The sequence below is a fragment of the Girardinichthys multiradiatus genome, chromosome 9 (assembly GCF_021462225.1).
Source record: "Girardinichthys multiradiatus isolate DD_20200921_A chromosome 9, DD_fGirMul_XY1, whole genome shotgun sequence".
Lineage (NCBI taxonomy): Eukaryota > Metazoa > Chordata > Actinopteri > Cyprinodontiformes > Goodeidae > Girardinichthys > Girardinichthys multiradiatus.
Genome location: NC_061802.1, coordinates 40,036,574 through 40,052,391, shown reverse-complemented (window position 1 = coordinate 40,052,391; position 15,818 = coordinate 40,036,574). Strand labels below are relative to the sequence as shown.

The window sequence follows — 15,818 nt, the reverse complement described above, 5'->3', positions numbered from 1 at the left end:
ACTCGCTTATAGTTGAAACACTGGTGTTTTTAGGTGCATGTTGGACACATTAAAGTCGTTTTCTTTGGTCTGTGAATCTTTCTTGCACTAAGAAGTACCGGAAAGTGGGTAGAAGAATTCCAGGAACAGAACATGGAGCAACGAAATTCATAAAATAGAGCTTAAAAATGTATTTAAAGGAAACAAAAGATTCAGAATATAAAAAAAGAAGCTGCATGAAAATCTGTTGGTTTAAAGATCAACCAGCCCTGTCGAGTGATTCGGTGGCTGGTCAAAACCACAAATCTCAGAGTCAAGGTAAGGGTAACCATACGTTGACATCAGAAACTGGCCAAAAAAACTAGTAATTTTTACAACTTCAGAAAACTGAAAACCCAGAAGTTAAAAACACTGAGAAAACTGTTAATAACTAAGATCTTCTGTGATACAATGTTAGACTGGACCTCAGAGTTCTGGCCATTCACATAGAGCTGAGGTAGTTGCTGGAGCGTCTCTTCCGACACGTCTTTGTCCAGAGTGCCAGTGATAAGCTGAGGAAAGGCGGAGAACATCAGGTTGAAGAAGATGAGGTACCACTGGTCAATCATGGCAGAACCAGAGAACCCACAGTAGAACTGATACCAGAAGACGGTTGCTACAAACATCTAGAGGGAAAAAAAACCAAGGGATGGACTGATGTGAAAACCTTTCTGCCTCATTTAAATGAAAACATTCAGTAGTTAAAGTGGCTTACAGCGTTCTTGTAGAAGAAGTAGAGGATCATGTTTGCCAGTCGAGAGTAGCACCAGTGTCCATGCACCAGCAGGAGCTTCTGCAAATAACGGAAACGCGGGAGAGCAAAGTCGCTCGCCATCACTGCCTGCAAAACACCAAACATGACCCAGTTTCAATCTCTTCCTCTGATCATCAACAGTTCTGGTCCTACCCCTCTCTTTTTAATCAATCTTTAATGGGTGTAATCTTTCCAAACCAATAACACTTAAACGAGTTGTGCAGCTACTGGGACTCACTACTGGAGCGGTAGAAAGGTGTCAGTCTCATCCATCACTATCTAAAACCCTCCCTGAAGACAGCCCTCCAATAGGAGCCCGGCTAAAGCTTTATGACACCTCCTAACTGTCTAGATTATCTGTCACAGAGGAAATGTGTCTTTATTGTAATGCAGAAAAAACTGTTCTAATTGGAGAAACCAGCATCTCAGAACGACTTGGAATATCAAGGATTTACAGTGTCTTGTAAAAGTGTTAACACCCCTTGAAGCAATGAGGCATGAACTTCCTGGTTTCCCTCATTGTGACCGATGTACATCAGCAGAGTGTGTAACTGAATCTGAATATAAATCCATCTGGTCTGTGAAGGCCTCAGAGATTGTTAAAGAACATTTAAGATCACAGAACATCATAAAGACCAAGGAACACGGCAAACAGGGCAGGTATAGAGTTGTAAAGAAGTTCAAAGCAGAGTTCGGTTATAAAACAATATCCCAAGCTTTGGACATCTAACAGAGTACTGTTAGATTCACCACCAAACACCTGAAGTGGGACGGGTACGGCTCAACTGCAAACCAAGGGAGAGCATTAATCAGAAAAGCAGCCAAGAGGGCCATGGTAATTCTGGGTGAGCTGCAGAGATTCAGAGCTCTGGTGGAGAAGCGGTTGATAAGTTTATTTATACAACACCTTTAAAAATCACATAGTGATTCTCAGAGAAAGTTCTTCATAGAAGAATAAATAGAAAACCATGCGTCCTTTTTGCAGTTTGCCACAAGCCATGTAGGGGACTACAGCAGCGAAACTAGCTAGTCATGTGAGTGATCAAAAGTCTCAAGTAGGATTCCTCCCGCTGAACACTGTTCTGCCGCCTAACCTTCTTGCTACAGCTTGCTGGCTCTGTAGTTGCCGAGGATTGGTTACTTGTTTGTTCCTGATCTTCCACTGCATCAGTTCCTCTGCTTTCACCTCTTTTATCAACACCATCATCGTTACTGTGCTTTCTGAAGAAACTCCGGACACTCAGCTGCCGTGACACTTTTCCAAGTGAAACCAATGAGGTCATGCATTAAGTGAGAAGACAGCTAATTAATATAACTCACCACCAAGTGGTCAGGGGTGTGAATTGCAATCTGTTAAAATGACAGACGGCCTTCAGATTGTTCTGTCACCGTTTTAAAAAAACGGTCCAAAAGGAAAATAGTTGGTTAACGTGACCCCTGATTTCAACACACCATAATGGAGTTGATGAAAGGAAGGAGGAGCTAAACACAGGGCAATCCTGGAAGAGAACTGGAGGAAGGGATTGAGCGAGGGCAGAGGCTAGCTTGCAGCAGGACAACCCTAACCTTTGCATGTTTAGAGTTGTTGAGCTGCAATGGAATTATATGGTTTAGATCAAAGCATTTTCATGTGTTTTCCAGACCTACATCTCTCTGTCCTATCTGAGAAGTGAGAACTGAGAAGAAAGGGCAGCAATTTCAGAAGTTAATTCGGACTCCATTACTGTAATGTAAGTTAACTAGATGTTACACTGAAGGAACACACAAGAGGAAGGACTGATCAAACTTTTTTTTTAAACCTTTGCAACCAATTTTATGGACTCTCTGAGATCTGAAACTAACACAGAAGCACTCAAAAACTGCTGTTTCTCTGCAAGATGCAGGACTCCGTCTCCTGACTCGGCACAACAAAAGCAATTCTATTTATAGCCTTCGACTCCTTAACTACACTACAAACAATAGCACTTTTTTTCTTCCACATTCACATCTCTGTCACAAGATCTCCTACATGGTGCTGCTTTCCCCATCTGCTGTGGACTTATTTCGCCCTTACCTGCATGCCCTCCTGTCCAGATATCCCCACGCCAACGTCCGCTACCTGGATCATGCTGACATCATTAGCTCCGTCACCTGTGATTAATGAGGTAGGCAGAAAGACACAGAACAGTCCCTCAGAGCAGGAAAGATGCAGAAAATATAATTGGTCAGGTGGGAGCAGCCACCAGCCTGGAGGCAGTAAAAAGTTGTGTCATCAAATAAGACGATGCTTAGATGGTCAAACGTATAAAGAAAGATAGAACTCTTCAAATGATAGATTAGGGTTATGATTGTGGCCTTTTTTTTTGCATTCTGGTGCTGAATAATAGTTTATCTTCTGTCCCTGTGTTGAAAGGCAGAGGCAGGCCCACAGAGGTGAACTAACAAGTCCTTCTGGTTTTATTTTACGGTGAGAAAACGATTTGTTTTTGTTCCTTCGGGTGTGTAAGTGGGAGCAGCAATGGTAGGCAGATGGAGAGATCGGTTAGCTGCTTGATACAGTCTCAGTAGGACTAAATCTGTATAATCCCACTGCTCCCTTTCATAAACTTCAACTACATGTTATGAATTTGGAGCAGTAATCCAAGCCTTCAATACACCCTTGTTTACTGGATTGGATAACTAAAACTTGAAGTAAGACATATTGACAATTTATACATTTAACAAACAGAAGCCTGAGTAGTGTCTGGGTTTAGTGTCCACAACCACAACAGCCTGGGACTTCCTACACATGCTGGTCACCAGTTTGGTCACGCACTGATGTGGGATGGCATCTGGGGTCCCTCTGATCATTCATAAATCACTAGTGGATATAGCAATATCCTGCATAGCTGTGAGGGTACAAAATAAAACCGGCACTGTGGGATGACAGGAGGTGTCATGAGCCATCGACATCAGCACTACGCATAAAATCTGCATCCTAAATCTGCCCATACTGCCCTTTTTAAAACAAGAACGACTGACGAACTCTGTGTGGAGATCCTGTTAGCTGAGCGAAGTATTCAGATTTAAATTATCACCTGTGACTACCCTGCATGGCGAGTCAGGGGTGTAAAAGAGCCAGGCTGACTTCTTTATTTTATTTAATTTTTTAAGTAGACAGACAGGAAGTGGGGTCAAGAGTTGTGCATTTACAGGACAGCTACTCCTACCACTGAGACACAGCCGCCCCCGCTCCTACATTAAATAAATACGTTTAGAGGGAAGGTCAGCCAAACTATTGTTCCTGCCAACACTTCAGCCTTGCTGTGGAGAGAATCGGCCTCATGTGGCACAACACACAGATCATGTTGACCTTTAGCAGAAGCTCATTGGTTCAACAATGACTTATTTAACAAATGAGAGATAAAAACACAAAGAATCTACATACAAATGCAAACATAGCATAAAAAATAACACTTTTTGTCTAAATGAATATTATTAATTAAAATATCTGATGATGTACAGAATCTGTCACCACAGAGCCCTGGATTAGTTTCGTTACAGCTAATCTCCCAGGAGGGCTTGATGAAACCAAACTTTTCCCAGATGTGGCCCAAATTCGGCAGAAAAGGCAGAGAATAGTTCATCCGACTGGGTAATTGCTTCATTGGCAAGCGGAATTTAAAATACAGGGCATCTAACATATTATAGTAAACCAAATACTGTATCTGGCAGTCCTTTGCGATTTTGCATGCATTAACACTCTGACGATGATTCAATTTATTGTGAAACTCCAAATCCTTCAGAGAAAGTTAAAGAAAACCTTTTGGGAAGCTCCAATTAAAATACACACATCAAGGTAAGGCATCAGACTGTATGTATATATAATATAATTTCCAGCTTATAGCTTACAGCTTCCTTGACAGGCAAAAAAAAAGGACAAATGTTATTTCAAGTTTAAAAAAAGTGCTGAAGGGTTATGCCTGGTTCACGCGGCGGGCGTTTTATGCCTTTTTATGACCCCGTCTTCCCTTTCCAACATGCCCCAATCATCGGGATGGTTCTTAAGATAATCGTATGAGACAATCCTGTTATGTGTGGTGTGTTAAGAGTCATCTAGTCTGCTCAGAAGGACATAGGGACCACTCCGACCTCAAATCAGGGATATTCAACATGTTGGATTGTCTTGGCCTGATATCGTAGCATGTGGGGTGTCCCCCGAGGACACAGCCTGTTGAATGTGACGTGTAGCCAATCAGAAAGCAAGGTGACAAAAACAGAGAGGGGAGTTACTCTGAACTCATGTTTGATCTCGAGAGGGTTTGCGAGATTTCCCATCTGACATCTTGTGAGTGAAATCTGTTTGTGTGTGGTGTGTTGTGCTTGCCGTGTGGCTGGACACCTCACACTGTAGAACCGAACCTGCAACAACATTTTTTTTTATAGTCATGTGTGGGGTCTGTCTGGTTTTGAAAATTAACCAAAAATGTTAAAATCCTGCCGCGTGAACCACTTTTACACTAACCATTACTCCTTTATTGGGAGTTTCGTAAGGGGGTTCTGACCAGTTTTGATTTTTCTGAATGCTGCTGGGTTTATATGTTGGTAATTAGGCCAATGATGTCAAGTAATACTCTTTATATTACAGTACATTTTATCACGGATTAGATACTAAAAGGCACCACTTCCGCCAGCTTTAAGTAGGATTCCTTTTTCTATGTTACAATTCCAGACTTTTTCAGTCTCAAATTTCCAGAACTTTCTGTCCTTTTTGATGCAATTTTAAAGGTAAAAATACAAAGATTTACTATAAATTAATGATAGATCATCCTACAGTGGTCAGGGTGTCAACATGAAACCTACAAAAACCACAGCCTTGAAGAAACTGACTAAACTAGAATAAAGTGAGTGGGTGGTTGGATAGATGGACAGATACAACTTTCAGACAATGGGCAACGGAATAAAATCTGAAATCCAAATATTTTCTCAATCTCACCTATTGCCAGGGTCATGACTTTTAGCTTGTTCCGCACCAGTTTGACCACCATGCTCTTCTGCAGAGGCGTGGATCGGCAGCATAGCACCGAGCGGCAGCTACGAGCCACTGCCAGGAACTTATCCTCCAAGCTCTTGTCCAGGGCATAGGCCAAGGTCCGCCCATCAATCACCAAGCCCAACCGGTGCACCAAGAAGTGAGAAGTGTGGGAGGAGGTGGTTGAAAGAGATGAGGAGGGATACATCTCAAAGGGTGCAAAGTTACTTTGGAAGGTCTTGGTGGATTGATCTCCGGAGCTGCAGAAGAATTTGGCCTGGATGTAATGTAAACTTTCCTCCAGCAACACAGCACACGCCTCCTGGATTAGACAGAAACACAGACTCGGTTAGAAGTCAACACCAAGACACTGATGTCTATAGTGCCTGAGCAGCTTTACATCTAGAAACCACATGCTTTAGCAGCAGTGAATTAAACCTTACACAGCCGACCTGATCTCACTCATAAAAACAGGTCAACAGCATGCATGTGACCATCATTCACACCTGGAGACGTTTAGAAGTCCACTGCGTCAACATCAACCTGATGGTTTATTGATTTGGCTTTCAACATAAACATTCTGTGAATAAGATTTATTCTTTCTTCATCATAGCACCTGCTAGAAGTCAGTTTTTATAAAAAGGTCCAAGGCAACGTGCTGAATCTTTGATAGGAGCATGGGAGCCGAGAGAAAGCTGGCCCGTGTTGTCTGACCCAACGGACGAGTTAGTTAAAGAACTTAAAGCTCCCTCTAATTGAAAGGTGACTGCACAGTCTTTCACAGTTCGTTATGTACAGGGTCACAAAGCCAGAGACCAGACATGGTGTTTATGCTGACCCCCTACCTACTTAAAAAAAACTGACGACGAGCATGGAGCATCAGAAATGGACCACGGAAACATGGAAGAAGGTGACCTGGTCCAACGAATCACATTTTTTTTAACATTGCAAATATGGTGCTCTGCTTTCCTCAAAAACTCTTGGCACCAGGATCCACTATTGAAAGAAGACAACTGGCAGAGGCAGTGGGATGCTGTTGGGAAGCCTTGGGTTCTGCCATCCTTATAGATATTACTTTGACACATACCACCTGTCTAAACATTGTTGCAGACCATGTCCATCCTTTCATGGAAAATGTTTTCCCTGATGGCAGTGGCCTCTTTCAGTATGATAATGCACTCTTCCACAAACCAAAATGCTTCTGAAAAGGTTTGAGAAGAACAGCGGGTTTAAGGTATTGAGTTTGTCAACAAATTTCCCAGATATCGTTCCATGTGAAAATGTTTATGTATGCCAGCACAACAATAGAATAAACATAATATTTTTAATGAAACACCGTTAGGGGTCGCACAGGGTGAAAGGAAGCGGGAACAGATGACATAAAAACCTTAAAAAATGAGCGTGTCGGCCTAATTTTCAGCGTAGCGGCCCGCTATGCTGACATGTGCTGGCGAGAACCCTGATCAGTATAGAAGAAAGCTGACGTGCATCGATGACCCTATTGCCTTGGCAAGTTTTTAATTATTTTTTTCGCCCCAAAAACTGTCTGTATATGCATATTGCATATTTTCTGAAAGGCCTCACATCAATTAAAATCTGTCGGTCTGCTGCTACCAGTTTGGTGCTAGATGTCCCAGCACACCTTAAGGGATCTACAGCTGTTTTAGCAACAACATCAGGACCCACACACTATTTAGAATATGGTCATAATGTTATGTCTAATTGGTGTATGTCTTTCTTACAAGCAAAGGAAAATGTAAATGCCTTTAATTCAGCCAGTTGGCAAGCAGTGCACAGCTACAGGCGGGGAGGGTAGAAAACTCTTACTTTTCCTGGCATCTAATGAAAAAGGATTTTAAGCCACAGAAAAGGAATCATGAGGATTTTTTGCAGTTTTGAAACATCAACTGTTTAAACCCTTGGTACACCTTGATACTTGGAACTGGCCAAAGCTTACTTTGATGTTTAGTTTATATATGATTATGTCATTATTCATATGGTCCAACACGTCACTACAAGGATTAGATAAAGAGGACAGGATTTTGGGAGCTGTTACTCACCTGGGAGTCAGCGTTCAATGTCAGCATCTCCTCATCAGGGTCCAGCAGTTTGCAGGCGTAGGCAATGTTGACTGCTGTTTCCTGTTTGTCACCTGTCAACACCCAGATCTGCAGGCCGGCTTTCCGCAGTGAAGCTATTGTTTCAGGGACGCCGTCCTGCAGCCGATCCTCAATGCCAGTCGCTCCTGTGGACAAATGCATGTCAGCATCTCAACAATGCTATCATACGCACAAAAATGTCTGGGTTCCTACATATTTGCTATTTGAATATTTCACACTTTTCCCAAATTAATTTTCTAGAGTTCCCAGTCTTTTAAGTTAATAACAAAATACAAAAGTTCACCTTTAACTATTAACATATACTTCTAGTAGACAGGCTTTAAGTATGAAAGACAGGAAGAACAAAACAGGAAGTTAAAGGATATAAATATTGAAATAATAAAAATGATAAAAGAAAGAAAGGACAGGAAGATAGAAATAATATAAGACACAAAGAAGGAAGGAAGCGAGGATGTAGGATACAAGGGAGAAAGGGAGAAGGGACAATGTATGAAGGGATGACACAAAGAAGGAAGAAAGTTGGGAGGACTCCAGGAAGGAAGGACACAAGACAGGGGAAGGAGGAACACAGAGAAGGAAGGATAGAATGAGAGAAGAGCATGAGGAGGAGGAGGATGGAAACAAGGAAGAAAGAAGGCAAAGAAACAAGGACACAAGGGAGGAAGGAAGGACACCAGGTAGAAAGAAGGGAAAATCACAAAAGATGAAACGGACACGAAGAAGAAAGGAAGGAACAGCATGAAAAAGGTAGGAAAAGAAAGGACATAAAGTAGGAAGGAAGAAAGGACAAGGATAAAACAAAGAGGACATGAGGAAAAAAAGGTGGAGGGACATAACGGAGGAAGAAAAAACACAAGAAACAAAGGGTGAAAATGCTTTAAAAATAAATGAAATTACTGAAAAATGGCCCAGCAAACTGATATCTACCTAACAGGTGGAGGTTTGTCTCCAGCCTCAAGGCTGACTCAAAGAGCAGCTCCTCTCTTCCCTGAATGGCGGTCTCAGCCTCTAGGTGATGCTGCAGCCAGCGGGCATATTCCTCTTTGCTCAAAATCTGACACAAAAACACCAAACTTTACGCTCAAACACACACACAGTTAAAGAAACATTGCTTTTTGGTGTGGGGGGAAACTGAACATTGGCGCGGCTGCTGTAATTCCTGCATGGAAGAATGTGAGACCTTGACAAGGTGTTTTATCACTTGGCAGTGGTGATGGGCTGTGCACAAGCAGGAATATATTGAGCCTAGCCTGTGAGAGCATAAATTAACAGCCTGGGAACGAGGCACAGATTGCAGCTGAGTCACGAAGCATGTCCCGTTTGGAAGGGATGGTCCACGCAGTCATCTGTGCTGGACTACAAACACAATCTGCCCAAAAATCCACACAATCTATTGCTTACCTTTTTTGCAATGCAGAGTGTGCGAAGGCCATCTGCAGCGTACAGGTTCAGGTAGCTCTGTGTCCGGAAGAAAATCTTTTTCTGTCGTTTTCCTTTAGAGTTGCCTTAAAAAGACAACCGAATGGATTAGTTGTGAAAAGATTAAGCATTCCTGCTGTGAGGAAATTTCTCCACCAAATTGCCAGAGATGTTAACAGAAACATGAACCCCATCTGTGCTCACACCTACAATAACCACACACATTTTTCACAATATTGCCACATTACTCTTCAAGCTGTGCCCACAAACTGGTAGGTGATGGACATTTTTAATATCTGACAACAATAATCAGTCTATTTTAATTGTATTACATAATTAGTTAAATGCAAGAGTATGTGGCATGTTTAGGATGTTCGGTATCACTTTTGGTAACAGAGCATCTCTGATGTGACTCTGCGGCGCAGCATCTTGGCCATCTCTCCGGCAGAGGGACAGCACACCAACAGATTGGGCTTTATGGGTCTCCTGACATAGACTGCCAGCCATGTAATCTCACTAATAACAGCACAGCTTGGCCACTACAACCACGCACCAACCGCCACGGCAAATTATTTTAACTAAAAGGAACAAAATGAGCTCCAAACTGGCAGGAATCACAGACTTTAAACAGAGGAAGGATTTTCCCTTCCTGCAGGATCGGGTCTGGTATTCACACCCTCCTGAAGCTTCACAATCCTTCACAGTACAATCACTAACTCCACTGCATTTATTAGGATTGTATTCGACAGATCATCACAATTACTGCATAACTGTGAAGTAGAAAGAAAAAAAAAATCTGCACATACAAAAAAAGCATGGCCTGCACTTGTATTTAGTCCCTTTTTTTCCAATTCACCCCCCCCAAAAAAAAACAGTGCAACCACTTGCCTTCAGAAATCACTTGATTAGTAAATCCGAGCCCACCTTCATGTAGCTTGATCTTGTTATAAATTCAGCTTTTCTGTGAAGGCCTCAGTGGTTTGTTAGAGAGCATTAGTCAAGAAAGAGCATCAAGAAGGCCAAGGAACACAAAGTTTTTAAAATGTTTCAAACCGTGTTGGGTTATAAAACACTACCCCAAGCTTTGGACAACTCACAGAGCTCTGTTAAACCTATCATCTTAAAATGTGTATGGAACAATTGCAAACTGGCACAGCTTCACCTGATTCCAAGGTGCACAGAAAGGGACACAAATTTGGTTAGGTGAAGACTCCAGCAACACTTGAACTACTGAGGAACAGCCCAACAAGGCTTGTGATCTTCAACAGGGTCATTAAAAAACACCAAGCAGTTTGTGTTTAAATAAAAGTATCTAAATGAACCAATCACACTTTCACAAATAAACACCTCACATCAAGGGGATGGTGCTTGCTGACTGCGTAAACCAGTCTAAATTGGTTCTTGACTGAAGCACTTTAAAGGGGAAATTACCTCACACATCTTTCGTCCCTGAATCCTATGTAAAAAAAACAAAATAACATTAATTAGGATCAATATTAAATGGCAGTCGAGTTTGGGGAGCTGCTGAGACTAGTGTGACCCGTCAGCAAGGGCTTTGCAGGAGATGGGATAATAAATGGCTCGCAGTCCCGCTCATCATCGTCAGACTTGAGACTAATTGACTCCACTTCGAATTCAGACTCGGCATTAGCAAAAGTGCTGAAATCTGGAAGGGCGGCCACATCTATCTCTGGGTCAGTTAGTGGCGCAACAGTGTCCAGCTGATCACCTCAACTGACTCCAGCCTAGGTGGGCTGGCTGTACCTCATCGGTTGTGGTAAGCTCAGGTGACGGGGCATTGGCTAGCCCCATCATAAGAATCAACCTCCTATAGGCTAGCTTGGCGTGCTACCCTGTGCCGACAAGATTTGAGAGCCGTGCACAGTGCTCACAGCTTGCCGGGGACGCCAATGCGACATAATGCGTTCTACATGGTGGCTTGACTCTGTCCATGGTGAGAACAAGTGCGTGTGGGGTGGGGAGGGGTTGTGTCCTCTTCTTGATGTGGGGTCACCGGCATTTGGATCGGCTGAGCAGTGATGGTAGAGCCGATCTGGATAATGTTTCTCCGGGGGCTATTGTTGCAGTGGCCGTTATGTGGTGTGTTTGTGTGGTTTGGGGGGCGTGGTGGGGCCGCGAGACCCGTGTGCTTGCCGCTGGCCGGGTACCTCTTACCGGGTGAGTTTGTCCCATCTTGGTGTGGGGTCAGGGGTTCCGTTGTGGGCGCAGTGCTCGGTGGTGTCTGCTCTGTTGTGCGTGACGGGGGAGGCTGGGGTAGCGTTGTGTGAGGGCCTTGCCATCGCGGCGTGCTGTGTGGTTTGAGGGCAGGATGTGGCGGGGCTGTGTATGGAGCTTGCGCTGTGTGGGTGTGGCTTCGTCTGCTTTTCGGGGATGGAGCTCACCTGTGGGGGTGTGCCCCTGTGGGGAGGGGATTCATGGCGTTTGGATTTGGGGGCATGTGTTCGATATTCTAGTTGGGGGTGGCCCTGTGGGGAAATTCATATTGGGGTTCGTGGGGGTGGGGGGTTCATGGGGTTGAGATCAGAACTGTTTCATCCTGTAGCGGCTCGGGTTGGCAGGCTAGTTTGGACCAGGTAGACCCCTCTTTTGTACATGGCCCCCTCTCCGGATGAGGATGGGGATCATGCTGGTGCGGCCTGCCTGTCTCCACCCCCAGAGGGAAAGGGACCACATCCTGGGTCCCGTTTCCCCTATGGGGTATCGGCATTTGGACCTGGAAGTATAGAGTATGTATGGGGAGTGAGAGTGAGTGTGCGATGTCCATTGTCGTTTGTCTTGACGTTGGGTGCGTACGCATCAGGGTGTGCATGTGTGATAATGACTGTGTGTGCCTGTTTTTTGTGTCAGGTTAGGTTTTGTACTGCTACCTCTCCTGGATCAGTTTAGGCCCCCCATCAAATGTGGGGCCTATTTCCCCCCGCCACACTACCTGCTGGTGATTGGTGTCTCTGCCTGCTGATGTACTTGCGGTTCTCTGTGTCCAGGGCTGGGTGCTTTGGTGTGTGCTGGCTCACTCCCGGTGACTACTGTTGTGACTATGAATATTAACATATTATTTAATATTAATACTTTAATATTTTATTAAATAATATTTCGGTCTGTTAAGGGTTGTCCTGTGAATACCAGTCCAATAAGGCGGTGGTATTAGGACAAAACTGAAAGGGATGAGCCAAGCTCTGACATTATTGAATAGCAAAACTCGGTACATGCACAGAGTGAATTCACATTTCTTGAAATACAAGAATTTATTAACAAAAATAAGTCAACTCCAAGTCAAACATATTTCAACCAACTTTACTATGGTAAAACAACCCAACTAAACCACCAAGCAAAATGAAAGAATAAGGAAGACTAATGAGCTATGTACAATATAAACAAGTGGTTGAAAACCATGACCAAAAGAGTGATGCGATATTACCATGCAATGTTATTTATTTTTGAAAACCAAGGATTATCTTGGGGAAATGAGATTAAGTTAGTCCTGGAACTAACTGAGGTAATAATTGGTACCTTCAAGTGACCAATCACACTGCAAGATCAGACAAAATATAATTTTAATAAAATAATATTTTAAAGAATGATCTGGATGACTGACTCTCGATGGTGTTTAGTTAGCTTATTTTGAATAAGAACCAAACCTTTTTGGATAAATGGGTCTTAATGGTGTTTAAATAGTTATCACCTTTGTAAAATAATATTTAGGGAAATATTATTTCCTAGATTGGAAACTAACAACATTTCTGGGTAAATGATCTTCAGCTGAATCATAAAGTGGGACTCTCCCCTGCTCTTCTCTGGAGGGGTTGCAGTAGTCCCAGCAATGGTTCTCCTGGAGTTCCTGTGCTCTGGGAGGCCTTTGCATGTCTATGGCTCGGATCTCCTCCGTCTCTGTCCCGGGTCCAGGGGGGCAGGTCTGTGGCTCCTCACACTCGCTTATGCAAATGTTTATGGAGAAACCTTGTATACACAAGAGCGCTCACACTCAGACCCACAGGTGTTAACAAATACACAAATATTCTATACTGAGCCGCATTTACCGCTGCTTTGATCTTGCATTCATAGGTACCGTGCACTTTTCAGTGTAAAAGCTGTTATTATGTATGGTTCTGCAGGTATAGAAGCAAGCAGTGTGTTATCTTGTAATCTCTTCATCCTTCTTTCTCTCCTCCATTCTATTCTCCTTCTCTCCCTTTTTCCTTTTTAACCCACCTCTCTCTCTTTTGTGCTTCTTATTTTTTCCTTTTCCTTTCTGTCTCCGTAACAACTGAAATAATCCGGAACCAGTTTCTAATAAAGTTGCTTTTTATGAATAACAAGAAGAGCTTTATATCGTTAACCGTAATACTCCACTTGTGAAAGTAAATCTGTTGGGCTTCTTCTTGGCACTCAGACAACAATCCTGAGCACTACTCTGCCAGACAGGACATGGTTAAAAAACATAAATACAAAAAAGCATGCCACACTTTTCAAATGTTTAGGTGTTTAAAAAATGTGAAAACAAATTATACATTTCCAATCACTTCACAATTGTTGACTACTTTATGTTGGGCTATCGTAAAATATCATTATAATACACTCTGTGGTTATAACATGACAAAATGTGAAAACGTTCAAGAGGTATTAACACTTTTGTGAGGGACTGTGCACCAAGGTTGTACTAGGCTGTTGTAGATTTTTTTTCATTTATTCTGGGATATTTTAGATAAGTTTTTATAAAAAAAAAGCAATGCATAAAAAAAAGTATATCACTTAAGTTTCTGTTAGACAAGAAAATGCAGCAGTTCTCTTTCAGTCGATTCACTCAGTACAACACATGAGTATGGGATATCACGCCCTGTGTGTCCTGGCTGAAGCCACCTCTAATCACGCCTCCTAGGCAAATGATGTGATGACGACAGGTGACAGGCCCCGCCTGTACTATATACCTGCCATCATCATCATTACTCAGTTCTTACGCTCTTCACCTCGCTAAGAACACCTCTTTGAGTCAGACTAGCTAGCTGCTGCTGGTTAGCTCTGTGTCTCTTTCTAAAGGCTACTTGGAATTAGTTTAACTGCTTTTTGTTGGAGATAGTCACTGCTGCCTGCTGGTGAGCGTGTCTACCCGCGAAGCGCTGATTTCAAGCAGTTCGGTCTGGATTTGTGGTTCGGGATGAGCACAAAGCTAACACAAGCGAAGCAGAAGTCGTCTATTCGTCCCTGTCCTCAGGGGTGCGGCTTCTCGCTTCATGAGAAGGACCAGCATGAACGCAGAGCGTTGGCGGAGCCCGAAGCATGTGCGTTCTGTCGCCAGATTCGTCGCTCGACCCTGGAGAGGCGGGTTAAATTCCTCGAAAAGGTGCTGGGAGAGGCTGCTGTCTCACGGCGAGACCCACTGCTCTCCGAGGCGGGAAACCCAGTTTTGTCCGATTCTGACGAGGACGGCTTTTCGGTCGAAGTCCCCTCTTCCAGCTGGGCAGACCATATGGAGTATGTTGATGGGTTAGCCGATAATGCAGGTGCTCGGTCTTAGCTTCAGCTAGAACCCCTTCAGGGAGAAGAAGACGTACCGGACATCGGTTTGGATGTTCATGGTGTATCCGATGATGAGGATGAGTCTCTGCCGAGTCAGGCTGCCGCTGCTGCGCCAGCAGACCCGGGCGACACGTCCTTTTTCTCTCTTTGCAGCCATGCAGCTGACACCCTGGACGTGGAATGGCCCTCCCCACCTCCTGCGGAGAAGCCATCGCGATTCGCGGGGTATTATCTCCCCTCGGAGCCGGCCGCAGTCATTTACCCATGTTCCCAGACTTTGTCTCTGAGTTGATGTCTTCATGGAACAAACCACTGTCCACCCATGTCACGGTACCGGGTTATGGACAGTATCTGGACCTGGAAGGCGCCGATAAAGCCGGACTGGTGAATCTTCCGCCTATGGAACCGTCTTTGGCAGCATATCTGGCCCCATCCCAAAATCACGGTGTGGGTGGTCCAACATCGCTTCCGTCTAAGCACTGTAGGTTCTCCGCTGCTCAATTGGAGAAAATCTACAAGGCTCAAACGACCACTGCTCGTGCCCTGAGCACCATTACCATGCTGCAAACATACCAAGCTATGCGCTTGGTGGAGCTTGGAGCCGCAACACCGCCGGAAAGCCCTGTGATGCCACTCTTGAATGAGGTGAGAATCACCGCTAACTACATCCTCCGTGTATCCCGCTGTGCAGCGCTATCACTGGGCAGAGGGATGGCATCAACGGTGGTTGCACAAAGGCACCTGTGGCTGACGCTCTCTGACATCCCGGATAGAGATAGAGCCGTCTACCTGGATGAACCGCTGGTAGCCGACGGGCTGTTTGGACAATCTCTCGACGCCATACAGGCAAAATTTGAGCAGAGGAAAAAGTAGACCGAAGCATAGCGCAGTATCATCCCCAGGCGAGATGTGAGACCCAAATCCAGCTCGGGCACTCGCAAACCAGCTGTACCGCCACCCCCAACGAAGAGGATGACGCGAC

The 15,818-nt window shown here is 44.1% G+C and overlaps 1 protein-coding gene across 1 annotated transcript in view; it reads right to left on the bottom strand.

Annotated features, from left to right (window-relative positions):
* Positions 1-15,818, bottom strand: part of atp10a (ATPase phospholipid transporting 10A) — a 61,276-nt gene that overhangs the window by 10,893 nt on the left and 34,565 nt on the right. The window contains exons 11-17 of the mRNA XM_047375215.1: positions 9,284-9,387; positions 8,810-8,936; positions 7,823-8,007; positions 5,727-6,084; positions 2,826-2,902; positions 734-859; positions 444-644 (exon numbers count right to left, since the gene is read on the bottom strand). Of these exons, the coding sequence (XP_047231171.1) occupies positions 444-644; positions 734-859; positions 2,826-2,902; positions 5,727-6,084; positions 7,823-8,007; positions 8,810-8,936; positions 9,284-9,387 (1,178 nt within the window). The remainder of the gene's footprint in view (positions 1-443; positions 645-733; positions 860-2,825; positions 2,903-5,726; positions 6,085-7,822; positions 8,008-8,809; positions 8,937-9,283; positions 9,388-15,818) is intronic.